This window comes from Solenopsis invicta, chromosome 4 (assembly GCF_016802725.1).
Source record: "Solenopsis invicta isolate M01_SB chromosome 4, UNIL_Sinv_3.0, whole genome shotgun sequence".
NCBI lineage: Eukaryota > Metazoa > Arthropoda > Insecta > Hymenoptera > Formicidae > Solenopsis > Solenopsis invicta.
The window spans coordinates 7,792,120-7,807,507 of NC_052667.1; the positions used below are offsets into that span (position 1 = coordinate 7,792,120).

General features: G+C 36.3%; 1 protein-coding gene across 4 annotated transcripts in view; it reads left to right on the plus strand.

The window, feature by feature from the left end:
- The window catches only part of LOC105195847, a 154,565-nt gene that overhangs the window by 133,667 nt on the left and 5,510 nt on the right, over positions 1-15,388 (plus strand). For all 4 annotated transcript variants that reach the window (XM_026136926.2, XM_026136925.2, XM_026136927.2 and 1 more), the window contains 4 exons: positions 7,334-7,497; positions 8,225-8,410; positions 9,891-10,046; positions 11,021-11,173. In XM_026136926.2, the coding sequence (XP_025992711.1) occupies positions 7,334-7,497; positions 8,225-8,410; positions 9,891-10,046; positions 11,021-11,173 (659 nt within the window). The remainder of the gene's footprint in view (positions 1-7,333; positions 7,498-8,224; positions 8,411-9,890; positions 10,047-11,020; positions 11,174-15,388) is intronic.

Sequence of the window (15,388 nt, forward strand, 5' to 3'; positions counted from 1 at the left end):
TCGCTGAAAATCACTGAAACTCTCGCTTGCGCTTCGCCACGCTCGAGAAGGTGTTAATTTTTGTAACGTTTCGCCCGTAACTGATAAACGCGGCGGTGGAGAACATTGCTACGATTAGCGGAAGCTCGCCCCGGGCGAGAAATGTAATGAAAAAAATTGCGCGCATTCACGGGGAAGTATAATTCAAGATTAACGTATGGGGATGACGTGTAACAGACATAAATCTTAGGTCGCCGTATATATATACGAGAGGCGATCTTTTTCGCACCGTGAGAAGATCCTCCTTTCGAATAAACCTAGCGTAATCATAAACAGGATGCGCTCGGATAAATGTGCTTCTCGTCTATTATTCGAAGAATAGAGATACGAGACTGTAGACAACTTATACACTGTTGAATCTCAAAGAATGAAATTTAAACAAAAGATATTCCTTAAGTTAAACAACGCTTTGCTTTTAATTCCCATGCGCGGTGAAATTTGTTGTATTATTTTAACGCATGCAGTTTGAAAAAACAATCCATAATGAACTAAACTTGAGTCAAATTTAACATCTCTTAAATTAAATTGCTCAACCTCATTATTTTAATTACTTAAAGTAACGACATATTGAATAGGAGCAATGAAGACTTTTAAGAATAACTCAAATTTTAGAATTATACCATAACAGCACATGATATCGCACGAATATCGCGAATATACGTGCGACATCACGAGAACGCACAAATATTCGTATAATATCATATAATATCGCGTGTCAGTTTTTGATGTACACTTGACAAAATCAATTCGCAATTTTGTCTCGTCGCATTTAGCTTTATCTTCTCAACAATTTAAATCGCAATACAGTCGCGGAAAGTGAGATTTGCTAAATTTGATCAATTTCGTCCGTCACAACTTCTTTCTCTTTCTCAAGGTGAAATGGACCTGTCAACGTTTCGAGCCAATTAATTGACCGTGGCCGCCGACACGTCGCGCGTCGGTCCCACTGCGAGTTCAGTAGTTTCTCGGCTTTGAGACGTAATAGGATCGCGTTCGTAGCTATTACCACCGTACCACGTTGGCGTTATCCTGCCGTAAGATACCGACGCGCCATAAATCTCGGTCCGCGATAATCCCACGAGCGGGCTCGAGCCAGGAGACCGGGCCGGCAGAAGAAAGTGTGGAAGAAGCGTCTCATCCGCCGAGAAGTGTCGCACCGGGAGACCGCGCTTATCTTACACGTCTTCGAAAACAAATGTACACGGAGCCGCTTACGATACTGAATCTCGGTGCCGGTGCTGAGAGTTTAATGCAGCGAAACAGGCGGGTCGAGAAATTACCGGAGAACCTGGAAACTTTCGCGCCAACTTGCCGGCAAATGGCCTTTAGATGAATCGAGGAAAAACGAGTAAAGAAATAAGAATGAGTATGATAAATGTACAACAAAACCGCACACACACACACACATTTAACTCTTAAACGCTAACTGGAAAATTAGAAGTAAAACTAGAATTATAATATATACACCGAGAGAAAAGTGTGTTTGGTATTTGCGACTATAATTACGTGGTAAAATAATTATGGTCGAGAGCTGCATTTTTACAGTCATTACTGCTATAATGTTAGCAACCTTATGTTATAATAACCTTGTATTTATAGTTCTACCCAATGAAGAAACTTTGTTATAAATTATGACAATTCAAATATTAATATGATAAAATACAAGATATGGATAGTAGGAGTAAAATAAATCTTTTCGTACATTAAATGCAATCGTAAGTACAGTAAACATAACTATTTATTAACATTCGCTTACCATTTAATTACAACTAATAGTTATAATTTACATGGTTAAAAGATGCACAAACGAGGCACGATCGCCGCTTTCCGCGGGAATACAACATACAACGCCGCGTGGTTCACTTCTTGTTCTTTTTCTTCTTCTTCTTCTTCTTCTTCTTCGTCTTAATGAAGAGTCGTCGATTTCCCGCGAATTCGTTCCACGTACCCCGCAAGACAGAACTCGCGAGTCAAAGGCTTCGAGACCTTCGACCCCCTCGGGAGGCCCGTAGTCACGGTACACCGCGGTCCTTGATACATGGTCCTTGAAGGGGATACGCTGTCCCCCCTGGCGATGTAACGCGAGGTCGATGTTTCCCTCCCTCACCGAGCATGCGTGTATGTGTGATTATACGTATGTGTGTGCTCTCTCGCGATGCAGGCAGATGCGATATGGGAGTATCGTGGGCACGGTGTGTCTTGGACGAGACAACGGACCACCAACCGGGCATCTTGGAACGACGGACGATGAACCGGATGCACCTATTCCCGCGGGAACGTCCGGCCGTCGTCGCCGCGACTTGCAGACCTCATCACGGTTCAAAGTTCAACGATCTCCGCAGCTTTTCTTTTCCCTGCTGACGTGCATGACACGAGAGATCGGCTCGTAACAATCGGCCCGATGGCTTTCAGGCACCGCGGCAGTCGATCGTTAATGTCATGGCGTATCTGATAGTAAAAGTGCTTGACCGGCAGATTTCTTCCTTATGTGAAATGCGCACGGTACTCCGAATACTATAGACTTCTACGGGATCACAAATGGCGAAAAAGACTATCTCGCGTTTCACAAAGAAGATAATATTGGAGTGTGATTTAGTTTCGAGGGGTTTTTCTTCATAAACTCATTTATTTAAGCAAGACAATGAACAAATATTATAATCAAAGTATTTCCTTTTGTTTTCTATAATTTTTTCCCATCTTTCTAGCAAAAAATCCGGATTCCGCAACGATAAAAAGATTTTCTTTTGGAGTTGATCGAAGAAGTGATAATCAGAGGCGATGTCTGAAGAATACGCGTGGTGCAGTAAGACTTCCCATTCCAGCACTAATAGCGTTTGCTTCGCTGATAATTCAACATGAGATCCAGCATTCTCGTGAAGAAGGATCACTTTGCGTCGTTCGCTCGCAATTGGTGATCGTTTTTGGTCCAATGCTCGCTTCAATTTGTATAATTGTTGTCGATAACGATCAGTGACGACAGTTTCATTCGGGTTTAACAGTTTATTATACACAATATCTTCTTGATCTCTAAATACCAAATACACAGCAATGCCTTTCAACCATGAATATTGCATTTCGAAGTGAATGTCGTTAGTTAATTGACTCGGATCAGTCTGATTTTTTTGTTTGGGACTATCAAAATAGATTTATTTTTCATCCCTAGTAACAATTCGATATAAAAGCTCTTCTTTTTATTTGTCTAATCAACAAAATTCAAATGTTCAATCAGTTCACATTTTCTGATAATTCATATGGAATCTATTTTTTGTAAATTTTTCTTATAGCACGTTTAGTAATTGTCGCACGATCAACATTTTCTTCTCTGGCAAGTTCTGGCAGATTGTGTTGTATTTTTATCCAATAATGCTTGCAAATTTGCATTTTCCAGCTTTTTTTGGCTGCCTTAAGCGATCTTTTGAATCGTCTAAACCAATATTCACGTATCTTGACAGGTCTTAACTGATGGAGCAACATCACCATAAGTTTCTATCAGAATTCTATGATCTTCATCCGCCGTTTTCTTCTGATTAAAGAACAAAAGAACGACGCACGTCGAGAATGCTCTTTAGAAAGCTCCATTTTTTAAATGATATAAACACGGTGTTTACTGCGTTTATTGTAGTAAATGTCTAATTGTAGGAGTATCATGGAGTAATATTAAAGCCGAAGCAACAGTTCTGATTGGAATATCTTCGACAACACTGGCATTAGTGCCATCTCTTGCAGAACCTTCAAACTAAATCTCACTCTTATTAATTTCATAATTTCATAATGCATACGCGATCGTTCTTGCGGTCGCAAAATGTTGCACTTTGTCATGCGGAGAAATCAAATGTGTTTTCAGATTGCCTGTGCATACATATTTGCATACATTAACCGTTCGCAAATCGCGTGAATAAGAAAAGCACAAACGCGACAGGGGAAATCGTGAGCGAATGATGTCCTCGTCGATCGCGCGGGGACATCCGGTTCGTTCGCAGTTGATTCTCCGTGCACATGCGAGCCTGGCTGGTGGTCCGAGACGCAGCCAGCGCGCTCGCAAGAGGGATCTCATATCGGTCCTCGAGTCCTCCGTTGGCACGGACTACAGGGGCTGGCATTGACCTTCCCGCGAGACGAAGGGAGTGAGGGGGGAGGGAAACCGTAGGTGCTGTCTCCTCACAAGGGCCGTCGTGCAGGAGATCACCGTCGTGTGCAGTACCAACGGTGGAAGCCCATTAAGGCGGAGACATCCCGTCCCGACCGTCGTCGCAAATCATAGGTTTAATGGAACGATAAATTTGTATTCATGCCGCGTGCGCGCCGATCTTCCCCCGCAAAGTCCATCGCTCTCGCCTTTCGCAGACCGGTGTTCACGCCGCGCCGCGTGCTGCGAATGTCGAGAAAAAGACGCGCGACGAGGGTAGCTCCGGGGGAGAGGTGCAGCGTGAGCCCGCGATGAGGATGATCGCGCGCATCTCGGAATCCGAATAATTGATAGTTGCGCCGCGTAACCTCGCCACAGCACCACCTTCGGATGCTGTCGAACGGAGCGGGAGAGCGAACTGAGAGGAGCTAGAAACCAACACGGGGGTAACGCGGATAGGAGTTCGTTGACACTTTACTTCCCTCTCTTCCCTCTGCGTATAATTCTTGCACAACTCTTGTCACATTCCATTAATTCGCCATCTTTAAAATTATATGCACTGTTAACCCTCCGCGGTCCAGGGATTTGAAAATTCAGGCAAATTTTCAATTTTTAATTAAGCTTCAAATTCGTACAAAGAAAAACTGAAAAACGTTTTAAGTCGAACAATTGTAAAATCATATTTTGAAATATTGGAAATACTTCAAACGTTGTGACTTTTAACGTTGAGGACAAGCCTTGCTCTGAACGGCCTACGGTTGTTAATGATGACTCGATTGGTGCAATAGTCGCTGCAAATCCACGGAATTTCGCAGAAAAAAATCGCAAAGATCCTAAATATCGATAATTCAACCGCAGATTGAGAAAGTGCGAGTACACATTGAGGCTTAAGAGGCTTTCTACAATACGTCTTAGGTCGGTATCATAAGCCGTAAGTCATAAAAGTTGAGCCGTAAGAACCATAGTCGAACGTGAGAAGAATATTCGACTGTGATTGATCAATTTTTACGGCTTATGTAGGTGCCTCATTTATTGAATGAAAAAAATTGCTTTGTTACAAATTCCTCGCTTGCATGGTCAGTTAAAAAACGAAGCGTTTTTTGGATCGAATAATGGCAGATAATGAGTTATAAATAACAATCCGCAACGCAAAAGAACTTGGAGAAAGTTTAATGAAAGTGGTGGAGTGGTTCTAGGTGCAGTCCAAGTTACCATTGGCAACTTGAACTGCACCTAGAAAAGATTCTATATGCTGTATTTTGAGCTACGTCCAAAGAGTCAAACTATTAATAACGATAAGTACTGTCGGCAACTTAACAATTTTTGTGTTATTGTTAAAAAAAAAACGGCTAAAGTTCGATCAATCGGAAAAGAATTCTTTTTCACTAAGATTATGCGAGACGACACACTTCGAACATCACACAAAAAAGAGTTGTTTGAGTTTGACTGAGAACTTCTATCTCAACCTGTATACTCTCCCTCCTGATATCGTGTCATTCTATCATTTGTTTCATTCTTTGCAAAACAATTTAACAGGAAAAAAATTTGGATCGCAAGAGGCCGTCAAAAAGCACTTGATTTTGTTTTTCGATAATAAAAGCATTGCATTTTATGATAAAAACATTCGAACGCTATCTGAATGTTGAATAAAGATTATGAAAATAATGACGAATATATTCAAGATTAAACGAAACGTTTTAAAATAGCATATGTTGTGTTTTTGTAACTCAAAAACCAAGAGACTGATCCAATACATTAACTAAACGTCACACACCGGTATAACATTTTATATTAATGTAGCAAAGAAGTGTTGACTTCCTCAACCTGTTGCGACTCCCCTACATCTGTATCGCACAGTTCATTCAAAATTCATTTATTCCGCGAATTTATGTTAATATTTTCATGGCACGGAACAGTCGCCTTTTACTTTGCATTCTTTCGCAATTAAGAGAGAAAGAGAGACTGACAATAATGCACGTTGTGCAATATGTCGATGTAAATTACTCGACTCGCGTCGCAGTAACTTCAATAACTTTTCAACTTATCGCATATTTTTTATAAATGTTTCGCAGCAGGGAACAACGGGTTACAGTACACGGGTAACGATGGTATTATAATTTTCCACAAGCACGATCGTTTATAAATATTCATGTCCGAGAAATTATTCGCGACGTCGTCGTCCTGGGAGGACCTATGCCCTTCGTCGTTAGGTAAATTGCTTTGCTTGTTCGCACATGTGAGAAAATCGACTGCGTATAATGTATCCATTATATCAAGAAGATGATAGCTGCTTTCCCCGAGGTATACTTCAGAAAAGTAGCTAAACTCTGGAGAATGCCGAAACTCGTTATGTTTCATTAATTCTTTAACACAAACACTTCTACGTATGATACAAGAAATATGTAGATATTATCGCGTAGACACGAGATTAGATATTCATTATATCATTATCAAATAAAAATTTCCAGCAAAATTTTAACTAATGTTTCAAATTAGGTATAAATATTTGAAGTTAGATACGGAGTTTATATTAAAGATCTATTAATAATGATCAAAAGCTGTATTTAATCTAATGTTTAAATGGTAAATATAATTTAAAGCGTAAAATCATCAAGCAAAAGAAAATCCAAACTGATGAAGCATACAGTTAATTTTAAAAATTATTAGCACTTTGTGAAAGCAAATTATGCATTACGCTGCATTCCCTTACGGAAAAAAAAATTAAACTAAAGAATTTGAGTTCCTCGATAGTATATATCAGTAATGTTTTTTCGCATTCCTATAGTTTTCTTCCGTAAGAATTTTCTTGTATCTCGGAATTTTCTTGTATCTCGGATAAGATTAAAATCACAAACGTACAATTAAGTCGTATGAAAATTATTTACAGCGTCATTAATAATATATATAACATGTTGATTCAATATTTAATTACATAAATACAAGAAAATGAAATCAATTTAATAATAATAATTTTGTAATTGATTTAATTACACGGTAATATGGGAAAACAAAATATGCTTAATTGAGTTTGCATCGAGGGCTGCAAGATAAATGGCGTGCGAATTTAAATGCAAATTGAAAAGTTAAAGTACCAAACCTCGTCATAAAGAAAAAAACAAAAAAAATAGTGCCTCATTAATGATTTGATTATATATCTGTGCGTTGCAGATGGCCAGTATAGAGGTGTCATTGTCGACGACACCGAGGCGGAAGAAAGGTGGCAGCATTTCCGGGGGCGTCCCGTCTCCCGCTGGTCACCGGAACAGAGATCATTATAAGGAATTGGACGCTCTCCGAGTGGCTCTGCGCGACAAAGAAAATATCATACAGACGTGAGTAATTGCTTGATTACATCCTCGAGATACGCGGCTGAGAGAGGGCCATTGATCACGTCCCATTCCTTTATTATAATGATCGCGCGCGAGGGAATAACAAATGAGCGACGGGCAATGAGCGGACTTGATATTCTTTAAGAGAGAAACGAGAGAGAACCGGATCTCCGTAAAATGAATACGGTCGCGATCTAAAATTCCTACTTAGAGATAGTTACGACTTTTCTGAATTAATTTGTCGAACCAATTTCTTCGCTTTCGACGTTACGATATGCACAAATGAATCGTCCCAAAGGAGGAGAGCTGCAGAGAAAAGTGTTACGCGTCATTACCGTTCTTTTTTAGCCTCTTTCGATTGCTCGCTCCTCGCGCATATCTCATACCGAGACTTTCATTATTATTATTATTTTTTTATTTTTTTTAAGTAATACTCGTTAGAGGAGTTTTCAATTTATAATCGATAAAAAGAAAAAAAAAGACACGGACCCTTATTAAAATATAATGCGATGCGAAGCATTCTGCGTGATACAAAATTGCAAAAAGTTCGAGAGAAGCGCGATCTTTCAATGAAAGAAAAAAACAAAAGGTAATAATCCGCCAGATATTTCCAGCGAGAGAAAGGAAAAACAACTTTGGATCTCGATGTGCGTTTCCAAGATCGAGGCCGCAGGTAGCGAAGGTGTTTTCCTCCCAGTCACGGCATTCGTGCCTCTCGTTATTTTTTCAGGCTCAAGGGCCAGCTCTGCAACACGCTGAGCAGCAGACTGGCATTACGCAACGGCGCGCCACCCTTGACCGAGGCCGACAGGAAAGCGGCCGAGGAGCGGCTTCAAAGGCTGCGACGGGACGCCGACAATAAGCGTCTAGCCATTAAGAACCTGAAGCTCGCGCTCGAACGTCTCGATATCACGGAGTAAGTACGAGGCGGATCGCCGCGGGCCCATTCGGTCGCGTTTATCGTGAATCGCGATTGCCGATACGAACGTCTGCCATGAACACGGCAGTACGAAGGAATTTACATAGAAGGTCTGTAGGACAGTCTGTAGACAAAAAGCCGAACTTGTCAACGTAATTATCACAATGTGATTTAATTAGAGATAAAAATGACTGGAAAAAAAAATTAAAAACAGTTTTTTTTTACTACGGCCTTGAAATGTTTTTTTTACTCAGATATATTCTTTTTTTTCAACATTTAACGCCGTATTATTGTTCTAGTTGTAGAATTCAGTTTTTGCATTCATCTGAAAGATTACAATGACTAAATGACGATAGATATCTAGATTATTATCGGTAGAGGAAGCAGGAAATTAATTCAAAGCTAGTGTAATTCGAACAAACACGGCTCTTTTGTGTTTATTTAATCGTTTACGGATACGAAAGTAGTGTAAATAATAGTAAAGTAACGTATCAAAAATATATCGAATGTTTTAATAATAAATATCAACAAAAATAAATTCTACGTTCCTTTTTCGTAAAAATAAAATTGGCAAAAAAATACAAGCTTTTACCGTAAAAAAATAGGTTTTTTTTAACTCTGTTTCTTACTCCAAATTCAAAATACCCGTTTTTTCTATCTCTCGCTTTAATGAAATATTATTGCACTGCATGCGTACAAGGCCGACGTATAATAATTTTATCTGACGCTCAACTGATAATTATCGAAATGGTCAGGACAGTTGTTGCTTAAGCAATCGATCCGAAGTGTGTTAACTTATTAAACTTATATCTTTACTTACTAATTAACTTGATTACAGTTAAAAGTTAAGGTCATTCGATAACCATTATGATAATTTTAATAAGGATAGAGAAGATGAGAAATTAAATGAATTATTTACTTAACGAAGGAAGATCTTTCATTTATTCGTTGTTACGATGTATATCTCGGTATTTTTATTTTTACAATATGAACCAAGTTTGTTTATTCTGCAATATAATGCATTAATCTTGCGATATATTATTAAGTAAATAGTAGTTTGTACACGAAATGTTGAAGAAATAAAATATGACATGATTGACGAAATTCGTAGTGGAGAAAAAGAAATTTGCTGGATACATTTTATATTTCCGAAACATGAAATTTAGTTATTTAAATAAAAGAGTAATTTTTTTTAATTTTGTTTCACTCGAAATTTGAAATGAATGAGTATTGATAAATTTTTTCAAAAAGTTGGAAAACTCTTTTTTGTGTAACATTGATAATAATTGCCTTTGTTTTTTAAACGAAAAGCTAATTTTAATACTAAAGGATTGTCTAGTGCGAAGAGCAAAATATTTACTAAGAAATGCATGTTGAGAAACAGTTGTTGAAATTACGCTTCATCTTCTATTCGCCAGTGTTGTAATGTAAGTGCGCTTTAAGTGCATGTAATGATCGATGCAATTGCTGATTTCAGCAACATCGATGTTCGAATACAACAAGCAGAATTGGAATACAGACTCGGTCGCGAGGAACTCGAGCTGCTAACTCTTCATGAGGAGAGCAGAGCTCTGCAAACCGCCTTGGAGCTGGCCGAAACTCAAGAAAAACAAAAGAACGACACGATATTCAGGTATACATTCTTTGTTTTATTGTATTTTCTACATTTTTGTTTTATCAGTCAATTTAATAATTATTACAACGTAAATTAATGCGACATGTAACTTCGAGACAATAAACTTTATTTATTTTATTCACTTACTAATTAACAAGAATTAATTGACGTTGCCAACATAAAGGAATATTTAGCATATTTTAAACTTATATCTATGTATATGTATATGAAGTTTCACGTACAAGTCTTTACTTAATTTAAAGTTTTTTTGTTCAATCGAGATTTTTTTTAAGTAGCTAATTAGAATCTTCTTACTTTTTATTACGACGATGATTTTTTATATTTTTATAAACTCTACATATTAAAATTGCTTTCATGGACTCCAGTGCAGCGTCAAAATTTCAATAAATTTACATATAATAGACGTAAAAATTACATGATTAGTCGCATAAATATAAAAAATCATGTAATTTTATAGAAATTATGTAATTCTACAAAAAATGTGTAGTTTTGCTTTTATTGATTAAATATATCTTATTTTATACGGAAAATTATGTACACGGCAGGATATTTTAAATATTACATGTAATTATCCAAATTTTTGTAACACTACGTAATACAATGTCAATATATCACTGTGAAATATAATGCGATCAGTGTTCACTGTACATGCGTGAAAACTCCTTCCTGCCTAGCACTAGGTCTATTATTCATGTTTCAAACAATAGAATGTGTCTGCACTTACTATTTGCAGGCACACAGTAGTCATTCTATTGTTTGCAACCTGAATAATAGACAAATTTGAATGTATAATAATACAATTTCAAAACGTATTGCTACATTATCATTTCTATAATTTTTTAAATACGTTGTAAATTTAATTTACTAATATAAGAAAATTTGTTTACGATGTGAAAGATGAAATATGTTTGACCGTTGTATATTGTGTCGTTTCTCGACAAGTTCCCTGAAGTTTATCGTCTTGTTTACAGCTGCATTTCCGGCTCGACGCAAGTCACGATCCACGCGGTGGAAGTAAGCGCGGATCCGAAAAGTCCTCGTTTCGGAGCCGGACCCAGGGACGACGCGATCGGTCTCTACGTCGATTGGGCCGTGGAGGATTCCGGTCTTTGTAAGGGAGACAGGTTCGTATTGTCGTGCATCGCACGGAATTCGCGAGTCATCGAATAAACATCGCGCAGCTGCGCCCTGCGAACGAATGAACGAACGAACGAACGGATGGTGGTAGCGTTTCGATATGAAATCCGCGAATTTCGTTCATTCGCCTCACGTAACGATATCCTTGTTGCTTTCGTCTATTTGTTTTATTCTGTTCGCTGCATTGCCCGCATCGGAAAGCTCAATGTATACAATAAATTTCGTAAGCTTCAACTGGAATTTCTGAAACATCCCAACGTAAAATTGTCATTACTATCATGTTATTGCAACAATATTTAATAATATACGTTTTCAAATAATCGAGTCATAATTTAATACTGTTTATATTGCACTATCAATAACGGTGTATACAACGAATGTTCGTTTGTTAGGTCGAATCGAATCAAATCTTTGATAGCGTGTTCGAAATTGAATTAAATTATCTCTGAAATTTTCACGTCGAATTGAATCGAATCTCTTCGAATACAAATCGAATTTGAACCAACTTTTTCTGTATTTGTAATACACACTAATTTATATGTAGTAAAGCATTTTAAATTACATTGCAGATATTGTTTAATAAATGAAAAAAATTAATTGCAGGAATTAAAAAAAAATAATTACGACAAAGTGGTGTGCTGAATAAAAATTTCTAAAAAATAAAAATTTATAATAGATATACTGTACAATAAGTATAAAAGTTTTATATTGATAAATGAACATTGAATACATATACAAATTAAAATGTTATCACAGAGATAGTACTTTATTAGGAAAATATAATGGAGCAATTTTTAATTTTGCCCTAAATTCTATAAAATGATGAAACCAAGGAAATATTGAAACAAATTCACAAAAAAATTTACGATTGCCTATCGTGTTCACAAATTTTTGAATAGTTTATAAGATTTAGAAACGATAAAAAAGTTTTGAAAATCGACAAGTAATCAGACTCAAAAATTAGTATGCGTTGATACAAGATTGAACATGCAGGAGACATAAATAAAATTGCATACAAAAATAAATGATCGATTTAAAATCGAATTATTGATGATTTGAAATTTTTGAACTATTCGAATTCGAAACATTTAAATTCGAAAATGATTCAAATTCGAATTATTCGTACACTTTTAAATATCAGTATGAACAAACTTTGACTATGAAGATAATGTTTTTTTTTAAAACATTTCAACAATATTTTTAAAAAATTATGTATTAATAATCTTTTTGAAATAAATATTATGAAGTATTAGCAACAAATGTACATAAAAACAACATTTATAAATGTTACTTTTATATTTCTTATTAACTGAAATATTTTTTATCAAATATAAAAACAGATGTGATTTTCTTAATATATAAATTTATAATTTCTTAATTCTTTCTAGATATTTTAGTAATTTTGTAATTATTATAGTTGGTTACAGATTTTTAATTTTTTGTCTGTGTGTGATAAAATTTATTAAACTTCAGCAGCGATTTAAATCAAAAAACTTTGAGTAATTTAATATTAAAAAGAAAAGTCTTTTCTATATTTAGAATATTGAATGGATATCTGTTTCAATAGAGATTTCACACATTTATTTAATTCTTATTGTTAGATGCCAAGTTTAACATCGAGAATTAAAAAATAACAACAAAGAAAAAGGATGCTCAATCGAATTGTCGCTAAGGGAAAACTAGAAACTGCAAATAAAAATGACATTTAATTTGCAATCTAAAAAAAAAAGATCTTTGGATTTTTGAAAAATACGCTTTTGTTAGAAACACGTCAGGACCATATGCTTTCGTTAAGTTTAAAGCTTGCAAAGTCGATCGGACATATTGACAGCATCGATGAAACTTTCCGTACGCGGAACTGTAAAGCGTCGATCGTATTGTTTTACTGTTCTCGGGGATGTTATAACAACGCGGACGAGACACTCCTCCGCGTTCTTGTGAAAGGAGACGGCACGTAACTGCGAGAGAGCCGGGGTAAACCGTTCCATTTCACGCGCTCTTTAATCATCGTCTAACAAGAGCGGAAAAAGTCCTGCTTCTGTCGACGTCCGACGTAACGATTACGCCGCTCTTCTGGTTCACGCTTCGCATACGTCGCTTCCCGATGATTCATGATGCTGCGCAACACCCTCGCGACTCGGAAGCCCCGAATTGCGTTTGCATTCGGACAGAAAACAATTTGTGATCCGGCGCCACGTTGGTGTTTTGGAAATCGTGGTGTCATGGAAATCGTCACTCGCGAATTCGTTCGAGAAAATATATCTGCAAAGAAAGTCGTATTTTCAAAAATCAAACGTGAGATTGGTCCTCGATAACATTCTTTCTATGTTTAATCAATAATTTTATTAACAAATATTTTCATCAAATTTTGATAAAATAAAACTTCGTATCATCTTATAAAAAAGAGGGTAAAATGGCATTTATTTTCATTTTATTGAATAACTTTGTTAAGAATCAATCTTTTATAATGAAACTTGAACGATTTTATTTGTTAAAGTATTATTTAACATATTCCAGACTCAAAGTAATGAAATATTTATTATTTAGAACGTAATTTATTAAAATGTGACTGCATAATTGGTGGAAGAGGAAGTGATGCTGATATATGGCTAACCCAAAAATAAATTTAAAAAATTGATTTAGTTTAAAAAACACAGTATTTTGTTACAAAATTATACGTATATTGTTAATTTTCCATCATTTAGAATTTTCCTGATTTATAATTTTGTTACGATGAGAAACATTAGAGATATCATTTTATCCTTTAACATTAAATAACAAGGATACAATGATATCTCTGATATTTCTGAACACAGCCTTTCAAAGTGACAATCGATTTATCGAAGAAATATTTTCGACGTGAAATTTTTGCTTAAAAAGCTATATTTATTAACAAAATCCCATGTTATTGTTTAACTTTGCATAATTCGAAATGTGTACAATCGAATAAAAAATTAAATTAAAAAAAAACACTTGAATGTACATGTACGTTCGTGTGATTATCGCTCAAGTTTAAAAACAATTAGGAAGTAGGTGTAATTGAGTGCTAAAATGTACCTTGAAAAAATTTCAAAGCGCTCAAAAATAAAAATACCTTATAACAATTGACAGCTATTGTGTATTGGCATATTAGCGCCACTGAAAAACGGCAGGCTACTAAACGAATAATTCCATAAGCAATTGTTAGAATTCGTTACTTAATAACGAAGATAATAGGGATAGCCGCGTAATATCCACACTAGCTATAAAATATACATCATTCTCCTGTCAAACATTTTTAAATTTTATTTTATCAAAATCGTATTTGCTTTTTATTTGTCAAGGAATATGTGTTTCTAAAATTCCAGTTCAATCTCGCGAAATTTATCGTTGAGCTTCTCGAGAAGCCTGGACGAGAGAGGAGGATATCTTGGAAAAATCCGGAATTCAGGGAATTAATTCGAGCACAGCCCTCTTAGTTACGGAACGAGTGAGGGAAGGGTGTCGGGGAATCGTCGTTTGTGTTTGTGTACGACGGTGTACTACGTAACGCCTGGCTATCGGTGAAGAACAATGCGGCAATCTTGACATTCGGTTCCCAACGGGTCGCTGTAGCGTGAAGCGGCACCGGAAGTTCGCCGTGTGCCCCCGTTAATTGCACCCGCGACTTCACATGACCCCACCTTCTACCATTTTCCACCGGTGTACCCGCTTAAAGGAATTTGCTGTGCACGGCCAGCGGCGTTCCAGAGTTATCTACGTCAGCCGCTCCAAAATCGCGCATGGGAATTAATGAGCGTTGTACTTTTCGTTGTACTTGAGACGCGCGATTTTAAGAACGTAGTTTCGAGCGGGCTATACATCCTCGTGTTTTAATGCGTAATGTTTGAAGATAACGGTGAAGTATATATATAAATATGGCATTCTTCTGAACTTCGCGCGCGCGCGAATATTTTGGTATAAAATATTTATATAATATTAAAATATTTAAATATCCTGGTAAAAATTTTTCCGAAAATTTCGATATAATTTTGTAAACTTTTTAAAAAATTTCTCAGAATTTTTATACGAATTAAACTTCAGAAGTCTTGAAAAAGTTACATCTTCTCTTAAGTTTTTCATATACATATGAATTCTAAAATATCTTAGAATTTGTCATTTTGTAATTTCTGATGAAATCGTATAAAATGTCTAAAAAAGTTCAAAGTATTTCTTAGAAACTA